Source organism: Anomalospiza imberbis, chromosome 4 (assembly GCF_031753505.1).
Source record: "Anomalospiza imberbis isolate Cuckoo-Finch-1a 21T00152 chromosome 4, ASM3175350v1, whole genome shotgun sequence".
Taxonomy (NCBI): domain Eukaryota; kingdom Metazoa; phylum Chordata; class Aves; order Passeriformes; family Viduidae; genus Anomalospiza; species Anomalospiza imberbis.
In genome coordinates this window covers 45,154,734-45,170,558 of record NC_089684.1, presented here as the reverse complement: position 1 = coordinate 45,170,558, position 15,825 = coordinate 45,154,734, and the positions used below count along the sequence as shown (strand labels likewise).

General features: G+C 61.1%; 2 protein-coding genes across 2 annotated transcripts; one reads left to right on the top strand and one right to left on the bottom strand.

Moving 5' to 3' along the window:
- Window positions 1-3,355: 3,355 nt before the first annotated feature.
- GC (GC vitamin D binding protein) lies at window positions 3,356-8,080 on the bottom strand. Its single transcript, XM_068189231.1, has 12 exons — window positions 7,896-8,080; window positions 6,734-6,803; window positions 6,162-6,294; window positions 5,863-6,074; window positions 5,530-5,662; window positions 5,335-5,429; window positions 4,931-5,060; window positions 4,630-4,832; window positions 4,222-4,354; window positions 4,024-4,121; window positions 3,710-3,842; window positions 3,356-3,620 (listed from the first exon to the last, which is right to left on the bottom strand). Exons 1-12 carry the CDS (start codon window positions 8,005-8,007, stop codon window positions 3,567-3,569), a joined length of 1,506 nt encoding a protein of 501 aa, XP_068045332.1. The 5' UTR covers window positions 8,008-8,080; the 3' UTR covers window positions 3,356-3,566.
- Window positions 8,081-13,375: 5,295 nt separating this feature from the next.
- DCTN6 (dynactin subunit 6) lies at window positions 13,376-15,484 on the top strand. Its single transcript, XM_068189230.1, has 7 exons — window positions 13,376-13,450; window positions 13,589-13,653; window positions 13,732-13,837; window positions 14,476-14,564; window positions 14,758-14,805; window positions 14,910-15,052; window positions 15,148-15,484. Exons 1-7 carry the CDS (start codon window positions 13,428-13,430, stop codon window positions 15,244-15,246), a joined length of 573 nt encoding a protein of 190 aa, XP_068045331.1. The 5' UTR covers window positions 13,376-13,427; the 3' UTR covers window positions 15,247-15,484.
- Window positions 15,485-15,825: the final 341 nt, after the last annotated feature.

Genomic DNA, 15,825 nt, shown 5'->3' with positions numbered 1-15,825 from the left:
CCCGTCTGCCATACCCGCGCCGGCCACGCGAGGGCGCCACAACCGCGGCGCCTCTGTCCCGGTCCCGGTCCAAATGGCTCTGCCGGGCTCGCGGTCCCGTTCCGGGCGGCCTGAGGGCTGTGCTGGAGCTGCTTCCATTGTCGCCGCGTCTTGCCGCAGGGATTGAGCCGAGCTCAGCGTCCCCGGGCGCCCTCCCTGTTCCCGACAGCAGGCGGGAGAGGGGAGGGACCGGGTGAGGGAAAGCGGGCAAAACTGGTGGAAAACAGGCGAGAACCGGGGCAGAACTGGGTGAACCGGGGCCGTTGGCTCTCGTCGCCCCCGCGCTGCGGGCTCTGCGCTGCAGACCCTGCCCGGGCAGGCGCAGGGGATGGTTTTTTTCCCTCCCCTCGGTGCGGGACCCGCCGGAGGTCCCGTGGCTCTGACAGTGGGTTTAGGCACTGTCACTCTGCGGGGGGACAGCATCAGCATCCCGGGATGGGGCCGGGTGTCCCTGGTGCCTCCCGCGCGAGAGGTGGGGACGCGGTGGAGCCGCGGGGCCCCCGCAGCTCCCAGTTCCCGGCACGGGACCGGCTCCCGCTCGAGCCGGGGCCTGGTGACCGGCCCCGGGGGCTCTGCATTGCCGCGTTCCCCCGAGGCTGGGAGCGGGTGGGGCCGGAGTCTCCGGGAGAGCCGGTGACCCTCCCGGCCCCGGGCTCGGTTCTCCCGGCACGGGCACCGGCTGCGTTCCTCTGCCCGAGCAGGACAGGCCCCTCCAGCCCGGCACCGGCTTTGCCACAGACAGGATGCGCTCGAACTGGTGAGTGTGGCAGCAGCTGCTGGGCAAACTGGTTTGCACCGAGGTCCAGCCCTTTGCTCCTGCCCGGGCTCATCCTCACGGGCGGATGCCTGGGAGCTCCTGGAGCTGGCAGCAATAGGGGCCCGGTGGTGGCTCTGGGGCAGTGTAAAGCCCTGCCGTGATTGAAAACCTTCTTTTTCAGCCCCAAGCATGCCATGGTGAGAGCCAAGGCCACCCCAGGGATCTGCACCGGTTCCTGCAGCCCCTCCTGTCGGTGAGACGGTGATTCCAGCTGGATACGGGAGGCGATGACCACCCCGGTGGTGCTAGTCCCTCGGGAATGTTGGTGCCCAAGCGATGCCACGTGGCTGTGCCAAAGGGTGGGGAAGGCTCATCCCAGTGCCCAGGCAAGGAGCACGGCCCTGAGGCGCCAAGGGACATTTTTTTGGGCTCCTATTTCTCCAGGGTCCAGGATGGGGAAGTGGATTCTCGATTTCACGCAGCTGCTGGAAGCCCTGGTGTGAGCTGAGTGGCACCAGCAGCACCTGTGAGCTGATCCCCCTCCTCTCTAAATGGCTGCTGATTCCTAGGCTTAGCTGGGCCTGCCTGGGGGGAGTGAAGCCACAAGAAAAAACGCTTGCTGCTTCTTTGGGGATGTGCTGTACACAGTCTGGGAGACAAATAAAATGAAAAGGAGGTATGACCCTTTTTCCTGTCTGTTTTTTGGGTGGCTGGAGTTGATGGCTGGGTTGCTGCCGGCCCAAAAGGGCTGGGAAATCAGCAGCCCTGCAGGTCTCAGAGGTGGATAAAACTGACACCTTCAGCCTTTTGATGATTCTTCATGGAGCACTGGCCAGGAGAATGTTCTATTCAGTGCTGGGTTTTAAGTGCTTTAAGTGATTCTCACTGGGCTTTTCCCATGGCAACCTTACATTCCCTGGTTGTAAGGAAGTGATGCTTCCCTGGATGCCAGCCTCAAGTTCCTGCACTGCCACAGAATTCCTGCTTTAACCTGATGAGTTCCTGGGGAGTGCACAGACCAGACAGGAGGTGGTGTGCTGAGCACCAAGACTGGGGATTTAAAAAAAAAAACCCACACAACTGAGTCAGGAACTTTGCTGCTTCCTTTACATTTTTGGGAATGGGTTAGAGAGGTGGTGGGATGAAAAGGCAGGAGGTGAATCCCCCGCTGTGCATGTCACGGCGCTGAGGGCAGGAGGAATGAGAGCTGGAAAATAAAATTACTATTAAAAAACCAAATAAAACTCCCGGGTACAACAGAGAGCAGAAAAGCCAACTGCATTATAGTAATAAAATTACTATTAAAAAAACCCAAATAAAAGTCCCAGAGAGCAGAAAAGCCAACTGGTTTATGCCCAGGCTGGCAAGAACTGGATGGAATCCCTGGGGAGGTGATGCTGGTGGGCATCAGGCAGGAGCAGCCTGAACTTTCCAAGGAAATCTGCTGGTCTTAGCAGGAGGATTATGATTTGTGTTGTTTTGAACAGCAGCTGAGTATTTTTGGGTGGCTTTTCCCCCCATAAGCAGTGATGGTGTCACCTGGCAGAGATGTCCTCAGCTGGCTTCATGGCACCTCTCCAGTTTTCCTTGGAATCCCAGAAGGTCACTGCAATTGTTAGCCCTTACCTTGTGCATCTGGGATGTGAAGGATGCCAACTTGAGCACAGGAATGAGCTGTGGGTCACTCACCCCAACAGAGCAAGGTGAAACCCAACTTATAAATTAGAAATAATTAGAAAAATTGGAAATGTATATTTTGGAAAATAAATGCCAAAGGCAGGCTGTGACATGAGGGGGGTGGTTGGATCCAGTGCCTTGGCATCAGCAGGTCCAGTCCAAGGTCAGTGGGATCCTTGAGGAAAAAAATAGAAACCAAAACCAAACTAAAACAAATTTGTTCTTTCTCTCTAGTTCTGAACCCCACAACAAGAGGGGCTCTGGCAGGAGATGGACAGGGATCGTGCCAGCCCAATCCATCTTGTTTCTCACGCTACAGGGAAATTCAGCAGTGATCCAGGGGCTGCCAGTGCTCCCCAGAAAAGGGACCAGCTGGCTTGAACAGGGAGTTCTTCTTGGTTTTGGCTCTGTTTTATCGCTCTGGTTCATCTCTGTGCACCCAGGTGTCCTCATGTGCTTCCCTTGCTGTGTTTGTTGCACACAAAACTGCCACATCTGGGCTCAGGGGATTTTCCTGTGGTTTTTCTGGGCTGGGTTTGCCATCCTCCTGCATCCTAGACCGGGGCTTCTTCACCTGCAGCAGCCCCAAAGCCCCACCCATGCTGGGGAGGGCTCACCTGGGCAGGTGGGCGGCTGGGGGTGCCCAGGGTGCCCCTCTCAGGTGATAGGGCTGTTGCTTCTAGGTAGTAACCCAAATACACACAGACTGCTGTCTTTGGGAGCATTTGATGAGTCTTTTCCCGGTTTTGCTTCGTTTTTTAGAGCTTTATCTCCCAGGATCAGGGCTGGGACCTCTTCCTGCCTGCGGAGGTGAAGCTGCGCCCCTCTCCCACCCTCCCTACGGCCCCGAGGGCGCGCAAAGCCTTTCCAGCAGCACTGCAGGGCACTTTGCTTGTCTTTATTTTGGCTGCAGGAATACAAGGTGTGGGCTCGGTGACGCCTCCCATCTGCCGGGCGTCCTCCAGCCCAGCACCCCGATGCTCCCTTCCGACGTGCCCCATCCCACTCCTGTGTGTTCACGGAGCTCCGCCTCGTGGTCCCCCTCCATGCGTGCCCGCCTGGAGAAGCGATCCCTGCTGCCGGCACCGGGCCCCTATCCCAGCAGGCAGGACTCCTCCTTGCACACTTCTCCCAGCTCCGAGCTCACCTGGGAAAGGAGGGAAGAGCCGAGGGGCAGCCCCGGTGCGGGGTCTGGCCCCGCAGCGGCGCGGGGGGCAGGAGGGGCGGTGGCGGTACCTTGGAAGCGCAGAGGAGCGGGGGAGCGTCCGGGAGGCAGCAGGTGGAGGCGAAGGACGCTCGCTGCTCCAGGAGCTGCTCCAGCTGCGCCGGGCTGGGCTCGGGCTCGGCCAGCGTCAGGCTCTCCCGCAGCCTGCGGCGTGGGGAGCGCGGTTACAGCGGGAGCCGCGGCGTTCCGGAGCCACGCGGCTTTTGGGGAGGGGGGGACGCACGCGTGGGTGCATCCCGTTTTTGCACCCTCAACATGATGGACGAATTCTGATTGCATCCGCTGATCCAGGTGGGAATTTTGTGGGGGGAAGGTAAAGGCTCACCTCTTCTTGAACTCAAGGAAAGGCAGCTTGTTGTACTGCCCGCAGAGCTGGTTGGCTCTTTCCAGAAAGGGGAGCAGCTCTGCTTCCATCCGCTTGCGCTGGGGGCAGAGGGTGGGAGTTACCAGGCTGGGAAAAGCCTCTGCGGGGATTTGCGGGGCACTGGGATGAGGGGATGAGGATGAGTCCCCCACCACTCACCTTGCTGTCCAAGCAGGCAGAGGGGTCCTTGGAGGAGCAGCATTCCCCCCGAAGTTTCCCGGAGGAGTCGTAGAGCTTGGCGAGGACGGCGTCAGGGAGGCTGGGGTGCCTCCGTGCCAGCTCAAACAGGAACCTGGAGCGGGAAATGAGTGCTCAGGCAAGTTTTCACTTCAGGTGCTGCTCAGAACGGGATGAGACCCATTTTTGGCATCTCTGTGCAGCCCCTGGGGCTGCCTGGTGGCACAAATTCCCCTGAGGGAATTGAGGATGTTCCCCTGGTTATCCTCATAATAACCTAAGCACATAACAGGGTCAGGAAATGGTTGGACTCGATGATTTTAGGGATCTTTTCCAACTTAAGTGGTTCTATTCCATGACTGTACCCTGGCTGCTGTGGGTCCCACTCACCTGGTGGCATGGAGAGCCCCCTCCTTGGCACACAGCTCCTTGTTGGTCGGCTCTGATGCCTCTGGCAGCTTGGCAGCTGGCGCTGGGGGCATGGCCAGGATGCAGAAATGGTTTTCCATCAGGTTTTTCCCCTTGCAGCAGTCGGCGAAGCGCCCGTCCCGGGCCGACAGCGCGGTGCAGACTTTGGCCGTGTGCTCCAAGAGCTGCAGAGAGGGATCAGGGCGTGTGCAGGTGCCCTCAGCTCCCTGAGCTCCTGCTGGGACTCGGGAGATGCTTTGGGCTGGGCTCCAGCCCCCCCTACCTTCTTCTGCATGCAGTCTTCGGCCACCGAGTCACAGCACTGGGAAGACACCTCGGCAGCATCTTCGGCCAGGGGGAGAAGCTCCTCGAAGGAAGCAGTGGGAACCTTCTGAGCCAGCAAGGCCAGGTAGCTGGGGAGTACAGGGCGTGTGGGGCTCGTGGGCTTGGATCCCCCTTCCCAGGAAACAGCTCTGAGCCAGGGTGAGGGAGGGAGGGAGGGAGGGCATGGAGAGGGCAGGGCATGCTCTGCACCTGTGCTGTGCATGGAGCAACTCCAGGGATTTACACCAGAATTAAAGCTTGTATTTCTTGATGCTGTCTGCCAACAGGATCTGCAGCAGGAGAGAGGAATCCTCCCCCAGCCCAGCCCCTATTCCAGGATGGAGAGGCCATTTCCCCCTGTACCTGAAGCTGACTTTGTCCTTCCCATATGCCGAGAAGCGGGAGCAAATCCGGTTTGATGTCAGGGTGAGTAGGGAGAGGGTTTTCCTCTCCAATTTCTGCCACAAAAAGAGAATGGAAATGGAAATTAGCACAGCGCTTGCCTGGCTCCCTGAGGAGTGAGGATGGGGGCGAGCCCAGAGGTCCAAAGGGTCTCACCTCCTTCAGGAAGCAGGCAGTGGGTGCTCGGGAGATGCAGCAGGTGGAGACCATGGAGAGGAAGGTCGTGGTGGAGCCCAGCAGCACAGGCAGGGGAGCCTGGCTGTAGCTGCTGGCGTACTCATAAAGAAACCTGCGGCAGAGATGGGATAAGGAGACCCAGCGCCTCGGGATCAGGGGATCCAGAGCATAAGTGGGATTTGGAGGTGTTAAGGTCATCCAGGGATGGGAGCCCTCTCCAGGTACCACCTCAGGCTGTCAGCCCATGGCACCATCCATGCTGGATGCCACATCCAGCTGGGCTCAGCGGGCTGCGATCCCCCCCCGGCTCACCTGTCGGCAAATTCCCGGGGGTCCTGCCGGAAGGCCTGGCAGAGCTCCCTGTCGGAGGGCTGGAGGTAGCGGGGCAGCGGCTGGGGCGGGTGCCGCAGGGCGGCCAGGCACAGCTTCCGCTCCAGCCCCTCGTGGGCGCAGCACTCAGCCGTGCCGGGATGCGCCGGGAAGGGCGAGTCCGCGCTGCAGGATTTGGCCGACAGCGCCGTGGACTGCAGGAGGGACAGGAGGTTATGGCCACCCCATCCCATCCCATTACCCATTTTTGGCGTCTGATACCCGTTTTTGGTCAGTCTCACCCCGGCATCATAGCAGGAGGGGTCAGCCTCGTCGGTGCAGCATGTCTCGGCCAGGGAGACGATTTCCCGGACGAGGTGGCTGATCTCCTCGAAGGTGCCATTGGAATATTTCCGGCTGTTGGCAATGATGGTCCTGGGAGCAGGAAGCAAGGGCAGGGAGAGACAGGTGAGCCTTTATCTTCAATCAGAAATCACATTACAGGACTGTTCTGCCCAAATGGGTTCAACACTGTTGGTTGTGGTGCTGAGAGAAATAAGAGCGTATTCCTTGGAAAACAGCCAGGAAAGAACTGGAACAGCTTCCAGGCTGGGGGCTGCCACTTACAGGGGACTGTATGTCAGCTCTGTGAGAATTCTTAATTATTTAGGTACTTAATTGGTTTTGAGGAGTTCAACAATGAATCAAACTTTTCTCCTACTAAAAGCAATCAGAGTCCAGGGGTTGAATTGCATCTCCCCTTTTTGATGGATTGAATCCATCTGCCCTTTTCCAAGATTTTTATTTACTGTTTTCTGTTCTTGGCTCAGGTATCAGGCCTCCTCGGAGGGCACCAGTAGCAGGAGGTACCTACAATGTTCGGAAGTTCTCCTTTCCCAGCATCTTGTACTCCTGGCAGACTTTCTCCCGGACATAAGCTTTCCCTGAAAGGGCAGGAGAAGGAGGAATTGTGAGTAGGGAACAAAGAATGCTCTGCCACCACAGAACATGCTGCTTTATTCACTTGGGGTTTGTTAATTTTTTCCACTCCGTTACTTCTTTTTCCAAGTAGGTTTGGGTGGTCCCTGGGGAGACATTGGCTCAGCCGGTCTGGGAGAAGCATCCCTGATATCCAGGCTGCTGGTCCAGCTCTGCAGCCAGGGAAAGGAGCAGGGAGAAAACCCTCTACAGGTAAATCATATGGCAGTTTTTGAGTATGGAATATGTGGGGCTGGGTTTTCTGGCAAGGCCTGGAAACCATAAGGGCTGGGAGCTCTGGGCCAGGTCTATGGAGCAGCCAGCAGTGAAAACATTCCTAGCAGCACTGTCATCCCTGGAAAAGCGCAATCGATTTGTGTTACAGACTCTGTGGGGCCAGACTTGGCACCCGCAGGGTAAACACTGATACCGGTGTTTCCTGGGATTACAGCATGGGGCAGGGTCACCTCCCCAAAATCCAGAGGTTTGGGCCATGACTCTGAGGGTCACATCGCTCTGGTGGGAATGGAAGGGTAGAGTGAAGGCAGGGGGTTGCCAGAAAAGGGGAAGCCATGGAAAAGGCAGGTCTCTTGCCTGGCGGGAATGTCGGCTCCCGGTCCCAACTTGTGGCATTCCTGATCACCTCTATAAAGCTATGTGGGACAGGTAAGTTTTAGGTGTTTTTTGGCAGGTGGGGGATTCCCTGTGGAGCTGAGAAGGCAGCAAAGGGCGGCAGATCATAATTTCCATCAAGGGGTGTGTTTTACAGAGGAATGGTGCTTGTCAGGGGGCTCAGGAAATCCCATTTTCCTTTACAAAGAGAAGGAGCCAATCCCTGCGACTCTGTCGTCTCCCCATCCCACCTCCTCCAGCATCGCCCCAAAGTGGCATCCTGGATCCCAAACCATCCTCCCACCCCTTCCCTTTCCTCTCTGGTCCTGCCCAGCGGTTTGGCTGCAGGCTGGGAGAGGGGAGGCCACCAAAAACGCTGGAAATGAGGCGCCAGCCCTGTGCCCCTCATCCCAGGGGCCAGCAAAGCCCAGGATCATCACTCTTACCTCGGTGTAACGCCTGTGCAGCGGCCAAGAGTAGCAGCAGCAGCGCCAGAGCTGCCCTCATGCTGGAGCTGGCTCTCCTCCTCCTGCCGGGAAGCGGCACCGGGAATCCCATCCCTGAGTTTTTATGGAGGCAGTGTCAGCAGCTGGGAGAATGATTAATCCCAGAGGGCAAGCATCCTTGGCCTGCTACCTGGGGCCTGGGTGCCAGCTCCTCAGCAATCCAGCCAGTTTAAATCATTAACTTGGACAAACAGGGATGGGTGGCTGTGAAACCTCAGGATCTGTGAAGGATGCTGGGAGCAACATGAACGACAAGAGGAGAAAAAGCCTTCAGCGCACCCTGAGTGTGGAAAGCTCTGTGTGCTTGCGACAGTATCTGATCCTGAGAAAGGAGACACACTTGTTTTTTTGGGATGTCAGCACACCAAACCTGCTGGTGCTGCTAGGAAATGCTGGCTGTCATCCTTGGAAGCTCAGCTCCAGACTGCACCTCAGGTTTCATTCCTGCCACCGCTGGGTTGGGGTCTCTGCTTTGCAACCCCATCCCAGATATCTGCTGGGAGTGTGGTAGAGCTCTGTGGGGTCTCCGTACAGTGCAGTTTTCCCTTTGTCCCTAGAAAAATAGCAATTTAGCATCTGTCAGCCTCTAGAGTCCTATGACAAGCTGAGGAAGAGGAAAAGATCCAGCTAAGGTGATCCTCACTGGTGCTGCCTGGGCAACTGATGAGAGGGAAGCAAACAGGGAGGGATGGAGATTCAAGTGCTGCAGTGAGACCCCTGGCCCCCAAATCTGCCCAGCCTCCCCATGCATGCTGCACTCCCCTTGAGACCAGATGTTCCCTCTCAGGCCACATCCCCTGGGACAAAGACAGAGCTGCTTTTTTATGGAAGAACCCAGCTTTTTCTCACTGCACTGACAGTGAGCTGCAGCTTGGGACCAAATCCTGCCGATGCAGGAGATAAGGATGTCCTGATCTTGATGGTTTATGTGTGCAAGGTGAAAATAAATAATTAGGAACTCATGGAATGGCCTCCTCTCCTGGATGAACGGTTCCTGTCAAGTTTTTATGGCACAACCGGGGGAGGTGGGGGCAGCGCCCACAGGCCGGGCCGCCCCCCGAGAAGACGGTGCCGGTGGGAGCCCTCGCGCTGGACCCGGTCCTGGCCGCGGTTCCACGTCTGCACCACGGAACCGCTGCCGCTGTCCCCACCCGGCTCTCCGCCACCGGGACAGGAGCGGCAGCGTCAGACTCGGCCCCAACACCCGGCCCGGAGCGGCTCCTCCCGCCCGCGGCCATCCCGATCCCGATCCGGTCCTGGTCCCGATGACGCCTCGATCCGCCCGACGGGGGAGAGGCGGCACCGCCCGGGACCCTCCGGCAAACCCAGGCGGGGCTCGGCCTCCGCACCCCCGGCCACGGTCACGGCCCCGCCGCAGCGCTCCGGGCTCCGAGCGGTCCCCGCCGGGAGCAGCCCTCGGGCGGGGGCTCGCAGAGCGCCGAGCGGGGATCCCGAGCGATGGCCCCGGGACCGCGGTGCGGGGGGGCGGGGCCAAGAGCGGCGGGGACACGGGGGCGGGGCCGCCACAGGTGTGGGGACCGGAGCCACGGAGCGCGAGCACGGGGCGCTGCGGCGGGGCCGCGACCGGGGCCGGGGTGGGCGGCCGAGCGCCGCTGGGGTCTGCCGGCGGGTCGCGGGCGGTGCCGCCTCTCGCCCGTCGGGCGGATCGAGGCGCCATCGGGACCGGGACCGGTACCGGGCCCGGGCTGGCGGCGGGCGGGCGCTGCCGGGTGCGGGATCGCGGCGGTTCCCGGCGCGGGCGCGGAGCCGCCGTGTGGGCCCGGGACCCGCAGGGCGCCCTCTGCCGGACACGGAGCGCGGCGCGAGCGCGGCGCCCCCGCGTGGCCGCGGGACAGCGGGGCGGGGGCGGGGCCCCGGGGGGCGGGGCCGGCACAGGCGTGAGCGGGGCGGGGCCACGGAGCGCGGGACAGCGGGCCCGGCACAGGTGCGCGGGGCTCCAGGGCGCCTGCGCGGGGCGGGGCCGAGGGCGTTTAAACCCCGGAAGCCGCCGCAGGCGCCATTTTCCGGCCGGCGCTTGGAGGTGCCGGCTGCGGCCGGTGCGGGGTCCCCAGGCGGGGCCCGGGTGAGGCCCTTCTGTCTCCTTCTTCTGCTTTTCTCCCCTTCCGCCTTTCCTCCTGTACCGCCCTGCCCCGTCTCGCCCCTAAACCGCCCGCTCCTTCTCTCCCCTCCCCGCCCTATTCCGCACCCCGACCATTCCCTGCTCCTCCTGCCTGTCCTCTCCTCACCCACTATTCAACCTGATCCCCGTCTCTTTTCCTGCTCTGTCCATTCTTCCTGCTCCATCCTCACCCACTACCCAGCCGGACCCCCCCCATTCCTGCTCTGTCTCTCCTGCCTGCCCCCTCCTCACACCGGTACCCAACCTGGCTCTCACCTCTGTTCCCCTTCTATCTCCCTACCTTCCCCTGCTCCTCCTTTTCTCCCCCTGTCTCCCCTACGCACCTCCTTTTCGCCCCTCTGTCCCCCTTATCCCCTCTTTGGCCTCTTTATCCTCCCTCTGTCCCTCTTCTGTCCGCTCTCTCTCCCTTATGCCCCTGTCTCTCTCCCTTCTCTGTCTCTCCCTTGTCCCCCCTCTCTATCCCCTGTTCCCCCTTCCTTGTGTCCCCGCAGCCGCGGGGTTCGGGGCGCCGCATAATAAAGCCCCGAGGGCCGGAGGCGGCGCCCCTGGCTCGGTTCAAAAGGGCCGGGATCCGCTCTGCGGTCCCCCCTTGCAGATGCCAACACTGCCCTACACTGCCGGGCTCCGGCTGTCCCTGCATCACACGGGGGCCAGGGCGGGCCCCTCCTCAGGAGGGGTCCTGGGCTGGGCTGGGGGAGCGGGGGCTGGGGGAGCGGGGGAGCGGGGCTTTGGGACGGGCCCCCTCATTAGGAGGGGGTCCGGGGGGTTGGGGGATGGGGAGGGCGGGAGGGCCCCCTCCGGAGGAGGGGGTCCCGGGGAGGGGGTTGGGGCGGGCCCCCTCCGGAGGGGGGGGTCCGGGGTTGGAGGGGCTGGGGGGTCCGTCCCCCTTAGCCCCTCCCAGGCCGGACCCTCCCCTCCGGACGGGGTCTGCCCCGGCCCCCTCCGCGGGACCCCCTTCTCCGGACAGGGGCCCCCCGGGGAGGGGGAGGGGGCGGGTGGGAGGGGTAGCAGAAGGGGGCACGTCACTCTGAACCGTAATTACACATTTGTGTCAAACGACAGCAGCCTGCCTCCTTCCTGACCCCACCCCCCCCCCGGGGGCCCCTGTCCGGAGGAGGGGGTCCCGCGGAGGGGGCCGGGGCAGACCCCGTCCGGAGGGGAGGGTCCGGGCTGGGAGGGGCTAAGGGGGGCGGACCCCCCAGCCCCTCCCACCCCGGACCCCTCCCCTCCGGAGGGGGCCCGCCCTAACCCCCTCCCCAGGACCCCCTCCTCCGGAGGGGGCCCTCCCGCCCGCCCTCCCACCCCCCAACCCCCCGGACCCCCTCCTAATGAGGGGGCCCGTCCCAAAGCCCCGCTCCCCCGCTCCCCCAGCCCCCGCTCCCCCAGCCCAGCCCAGGACCCCTCCTGAGGAGGGGCCCGCCCTGGCCCCCGTGTGATGCAGGGACAGCCGGAGCCCGGCAGTGTAGGGCAGTGTTGGCATCTGCAAGGGGGGACCGCAGAGCGGATCCCGGCCCTTTTGAACCGAGCCAGGGGCGCCGCCTCCGGCCCTCGGGGCTTTATTATGCGGCGCCCCGAACCCCGCGGCTGCGGGGACACAAGGAAGGGGGAACAGGGGACAGAGAGGGGGGACAAGGGAGAGACAGAGAAGGGAGAGAGACAGGGGCATAAGGGAGAGAGACAGGGGGATAAGGGAGAGATATCGGGAATAAGGGGGATAAGGGGGACAGGGAGGGGAAGAGGGGGCAGAAATGGGGGACAAGGGAGAGACAGATAAGGGAGAGAGACAGGGAGATAAGGGAGATAAGGGAGAGATAGGGCGATAAAGGAGAGAGGGAGATATGGGAGAGAGATGGGGGGATCAAAGAGAGAGGGGGGGATCAAAGAGAGAGGGGGATAAGGGAGAGAGAGGCAAGATAAGGGAGAGATAGCGGGAATAAGGGGGATAAAGGAGACAGGGAGGGGAAGAGGGGGCACAGGGGAGCAGGAGGGGAAGGTAAGGGCAGGCAGGGTCGGGATGGGCAGGGAGGATGGAGGGAGAACGAGAAGGAAGAACAGAGGCAGGAGTCAAGGTTTGTAGGGGAGCAGCGGGGTACAGGGGGAGTCTGGCTGTGAAGGAGAGAGCTGGAGGGGGATTAGAGAGGGGTCGGACTGGAGAACAGCGAGAGGAGGGGAAAGGACAAGAAAGGGGACGGGACGGGACGGGACGGGACGGGACGGGACGGGACGGGACGGGACGGGACGGGACAGGACAGGACAGGACAGGACAGGACAGGACAGGACAGGACAGGACAGGACAGGACAGGACAGGACAGGAAAGGAAAGGAAAGGAAAGGAAAGGAAAGGAAAGGAAAGGAAAGGAAAGGAAAGGAAAGGAAAGGAAAGGAAAGGAAAGGAAAGGAAAGGAAAGGAAAGGAAAGGAAAGGAAAGGAGGACTGGGGGGTCGAGGTGCATAGAGGAGCAGGCAGAGGAGGGAATGGGGACCTGGGGTGGAGAGGGCTAAGGGGTAGGAGGAGGAGAAAAGAGGGATAGAGAGAACCTCACCCGGGCCCCGCCTGGGGACCCCGCACCGGCCGCAGCCGGCACCTCCAAGCGCCGGCCGGAAAATGGCGCCTGCGGCGGCTTCCGGGGTTTAAACGCCCTCGGCCCCGCCCCGCGCAGGCGCCCTGGAGCCCCGCGCACCTGTGTCGGGCCCGCTGTCCCGCGCTCCGTGGCCCCGCAGCCTGGCGCTGCCTCTCTCTGCCCCCCCGGGTCCCGTCGTCTCTCACCAGGCTGGGGTCTGCCCTGACCCCAAAAGGCAGGATTTGGGCTCTCTGATCAAAGCCTTAAAGTGCCTGGATGAGCCTCCACTCGCACTCTCCAGACAGGGCTGGAGTCTGTTTCACTGCCCTGAGACTGCCCGGGTGGGGCTGGCTTCAAGTGCCAACAACGCGGGACTTGGAGCCCCCCGCAAAAAACACAGATCTTTGTCTCCATTTCTGAGGGGGAAAAAAAATAAAAGCCTGATTTATTTATTTCAGTATCCTAAAAAGGGCCAAAAGAGCCTGGTGCCCCCAAACACGGGACTCGGTGTCTGTTTCTCAAGCACGAAAACGCAGGACCCTCTCTGAACCCCCAAACACGGGACTCGGTCTCTTTTTCCAGGTGCCTGGCTCAGCCGCGCTCCTTCCCGAGCCCCGTTCCTCAGCTGGGGCGGGTGGGGCCGGCCCCGCCCCTCCCGCGGATGCCGGGGGTACCGGGGGCAGCGCTCGGGGCCGCGCGGTGGCGCCGCCGGGGCCGGGCTCGCCCGCGCAGCCCCGGAGCTCCGCCCCGCGCAGGCGCCGCTGGCCGCGGCCATGGCGGAGAAGGTGCAGAAGAGGTGAGTCCCGGTCCCCCCCCCGATCCCTCCCGCTTCTCCCCCGATCCCTCCCACGACCACCGCGGGAGGCGGCGTCCCCTCCTCGCATCCCGGCCCGGCCCGGCGGACGCCCCGTGACCGCCCCATCGCTCCCCGCAGCGTGAAGATCGCGCCGGGCGCCGTGGTGTGCGTGGAGAGCGAGATCCGCGGGGACGTGACCATCGGTAAGGGCCCTGTCCCCCGCCGCGGCCCCGGCCCCCCCGGCGGTGCGGGCGCGGGGTGACGCCGGCCTGTCCCCGCAGGGCCCAGGACCGTGATCCATCCCAAGGCCCGCATCATCGCCGAGGCGGGGCCTATCGTCATCGGAGAGGGGAACCTGATCGAGGAGCAGGCGCTCATCATCAACGGGTCCGTGGGACACCCAGGGGGGGCTTAAAAACCCTGGGGAGGTAGAGTTTATTAAAAAGAAAGTCAAACTTCGTGCTTTTGTGTACACGTGTGGCACTGTGGCTTGGGGAGAAGCCACAGAATCACAAATGTTAAGTTTTTGAGGGGACCTTAAAGATCATTTCATACCACCCCCCTGCCATAGGCAGGGACACCTTCCACTATCCCAGGTTGCTCCAAACCCTGTCCAACCTGGCCTTGGACACTTCCAGGGTTGGGGCAGCCAGTATTGCTTTGGGCACCCTATTCCAGTATCTCACCCCCATCACAGTAAAGATTTTCTTACATATATCTAACCTAATTTTCCCGTCTTTAAGTCTGTGCCCATTACTCCTTGTTCTGTCACTCCAGTTCCTGACAGAGTCTCTCTCCAGCTTCCTTGTAGGCCCCCTTCAGATACTGGTTGCTAAGTCCCCCTTCTGAATTCTTCTCAAGCTGACAGAGTAGAAGAATCCTAATCCTAAGCAGTCTCAAAATTCTGACAGTCCAGCTCATTTGGGTGGGATATCTGTGGCTTCAATCTGTCACAAAGTTGAGCTGCCCCACAGAGCACTGTCATGGTGATCTCAGACGTGGAAATCTGTTCTTCCCTCTTGCAGGTACCCAGAAAATATAACCCCAGAGAGCGAAGATGTGGAACCCAAGCCCATGGTCATTGGCACCAACAATGTTTTTGAGGTCGGGTGCTGTATCCTTGCTGTGCCGTGACAAACCATCCGGTACATCGTGCTCCTGGATCCCTCCAGGGGGAGGCATCTCTGGGGCTCTGTTGGGGTTCAGATAGCCCAGGGTTGGGTGGTGGTTTGAAAATGGCATCGGGATTTTTCATCTGCTGAAAAAAAGCAAAGCATTTTACAGTTTTACTTAACACAGACCTGTAGATTCCCAAGCGATGAAGGTGGGAGACAACAACGTCATTGAATCCAAAGGTAATTCTCAGCTTGGTACCTCTGGCCCTGCTGAGATTTTGCACCTGTAAATGCTGTGGGGACAACTCTCACAGGGACTCCTCTCTCTCCTTTCTCCCTGGCAGCGTTTGTTGGCAGGAACGTGATCCTGACGAGCGGCTGCATCATCGGGGCCTGCTGCAATGTGAACACCTACGAGGTGATCCCGGAAAACACCGTCATCTACGGGGCCGACTGCCTGCGGCGCGTGCAGACCGAGCGGCCGCAGGTGCGTGTATGGCACGGGGACACACTGCCACCTCCTGTCCCCCTTGAGCTGCTGCCCTCTGGCTGTTCCCTCACCTCCCCTGCCTCCCTTTCCAGCCCCAGACGCTGCAGCTGGATTTCCTGATGAAGATCCTGCCCAACTACCACCACCTGAAGAAGACGATGAAGGCTGCGTCCACCCCTGTCAAGAGCTGAGCACCCACCTCATGCTTCCCGTGCCCAGCCGGGTGTTTGGTCCTGGGAGGCACTACACACTCCAGGAAGAGTCCGGTCTCCACGTCCCTCATTCCATCAAACCATTTCTTCCTTGTCTGTGTCATTTATTTATCTTCCCCTGGGAATCTCGGACCTGCTTCGATTCTGTCGTCTCTCACGCATTAGCTCTATTGTTCGTGCTTTGTTTCGGGAATAAAATACTTCCTGTTCTGCTGTCCGAGGGAACCGCAGCCCTTTGACTGTGCGGGGTGCGGTGCCCGGGTCACACAGGTGCTGTCGGGGCGGGTGTCACCCCGTCCCGCCGGGGACAGCCCCGGTGCCACCTCCCCGCGCCGCCGCCGTCGCGCCGGCAGAGGGCGGTGTGACCCCGCCGGTGTGACTCCCCGGGGGTCCCGGCCCCGCATCCCGGATCCACGCGAGCCCTGGGGTGGGAAACACAGGTGGACATCGAGGCAGCAGAAATTCCTGTAGGAAAGAGGGAGAGACGATCAGTAACTATCACAGAGGAATCCAAATTTTGGTGGGACATGGGGCTTTGGGTTGGGACCGGGAGTTTCT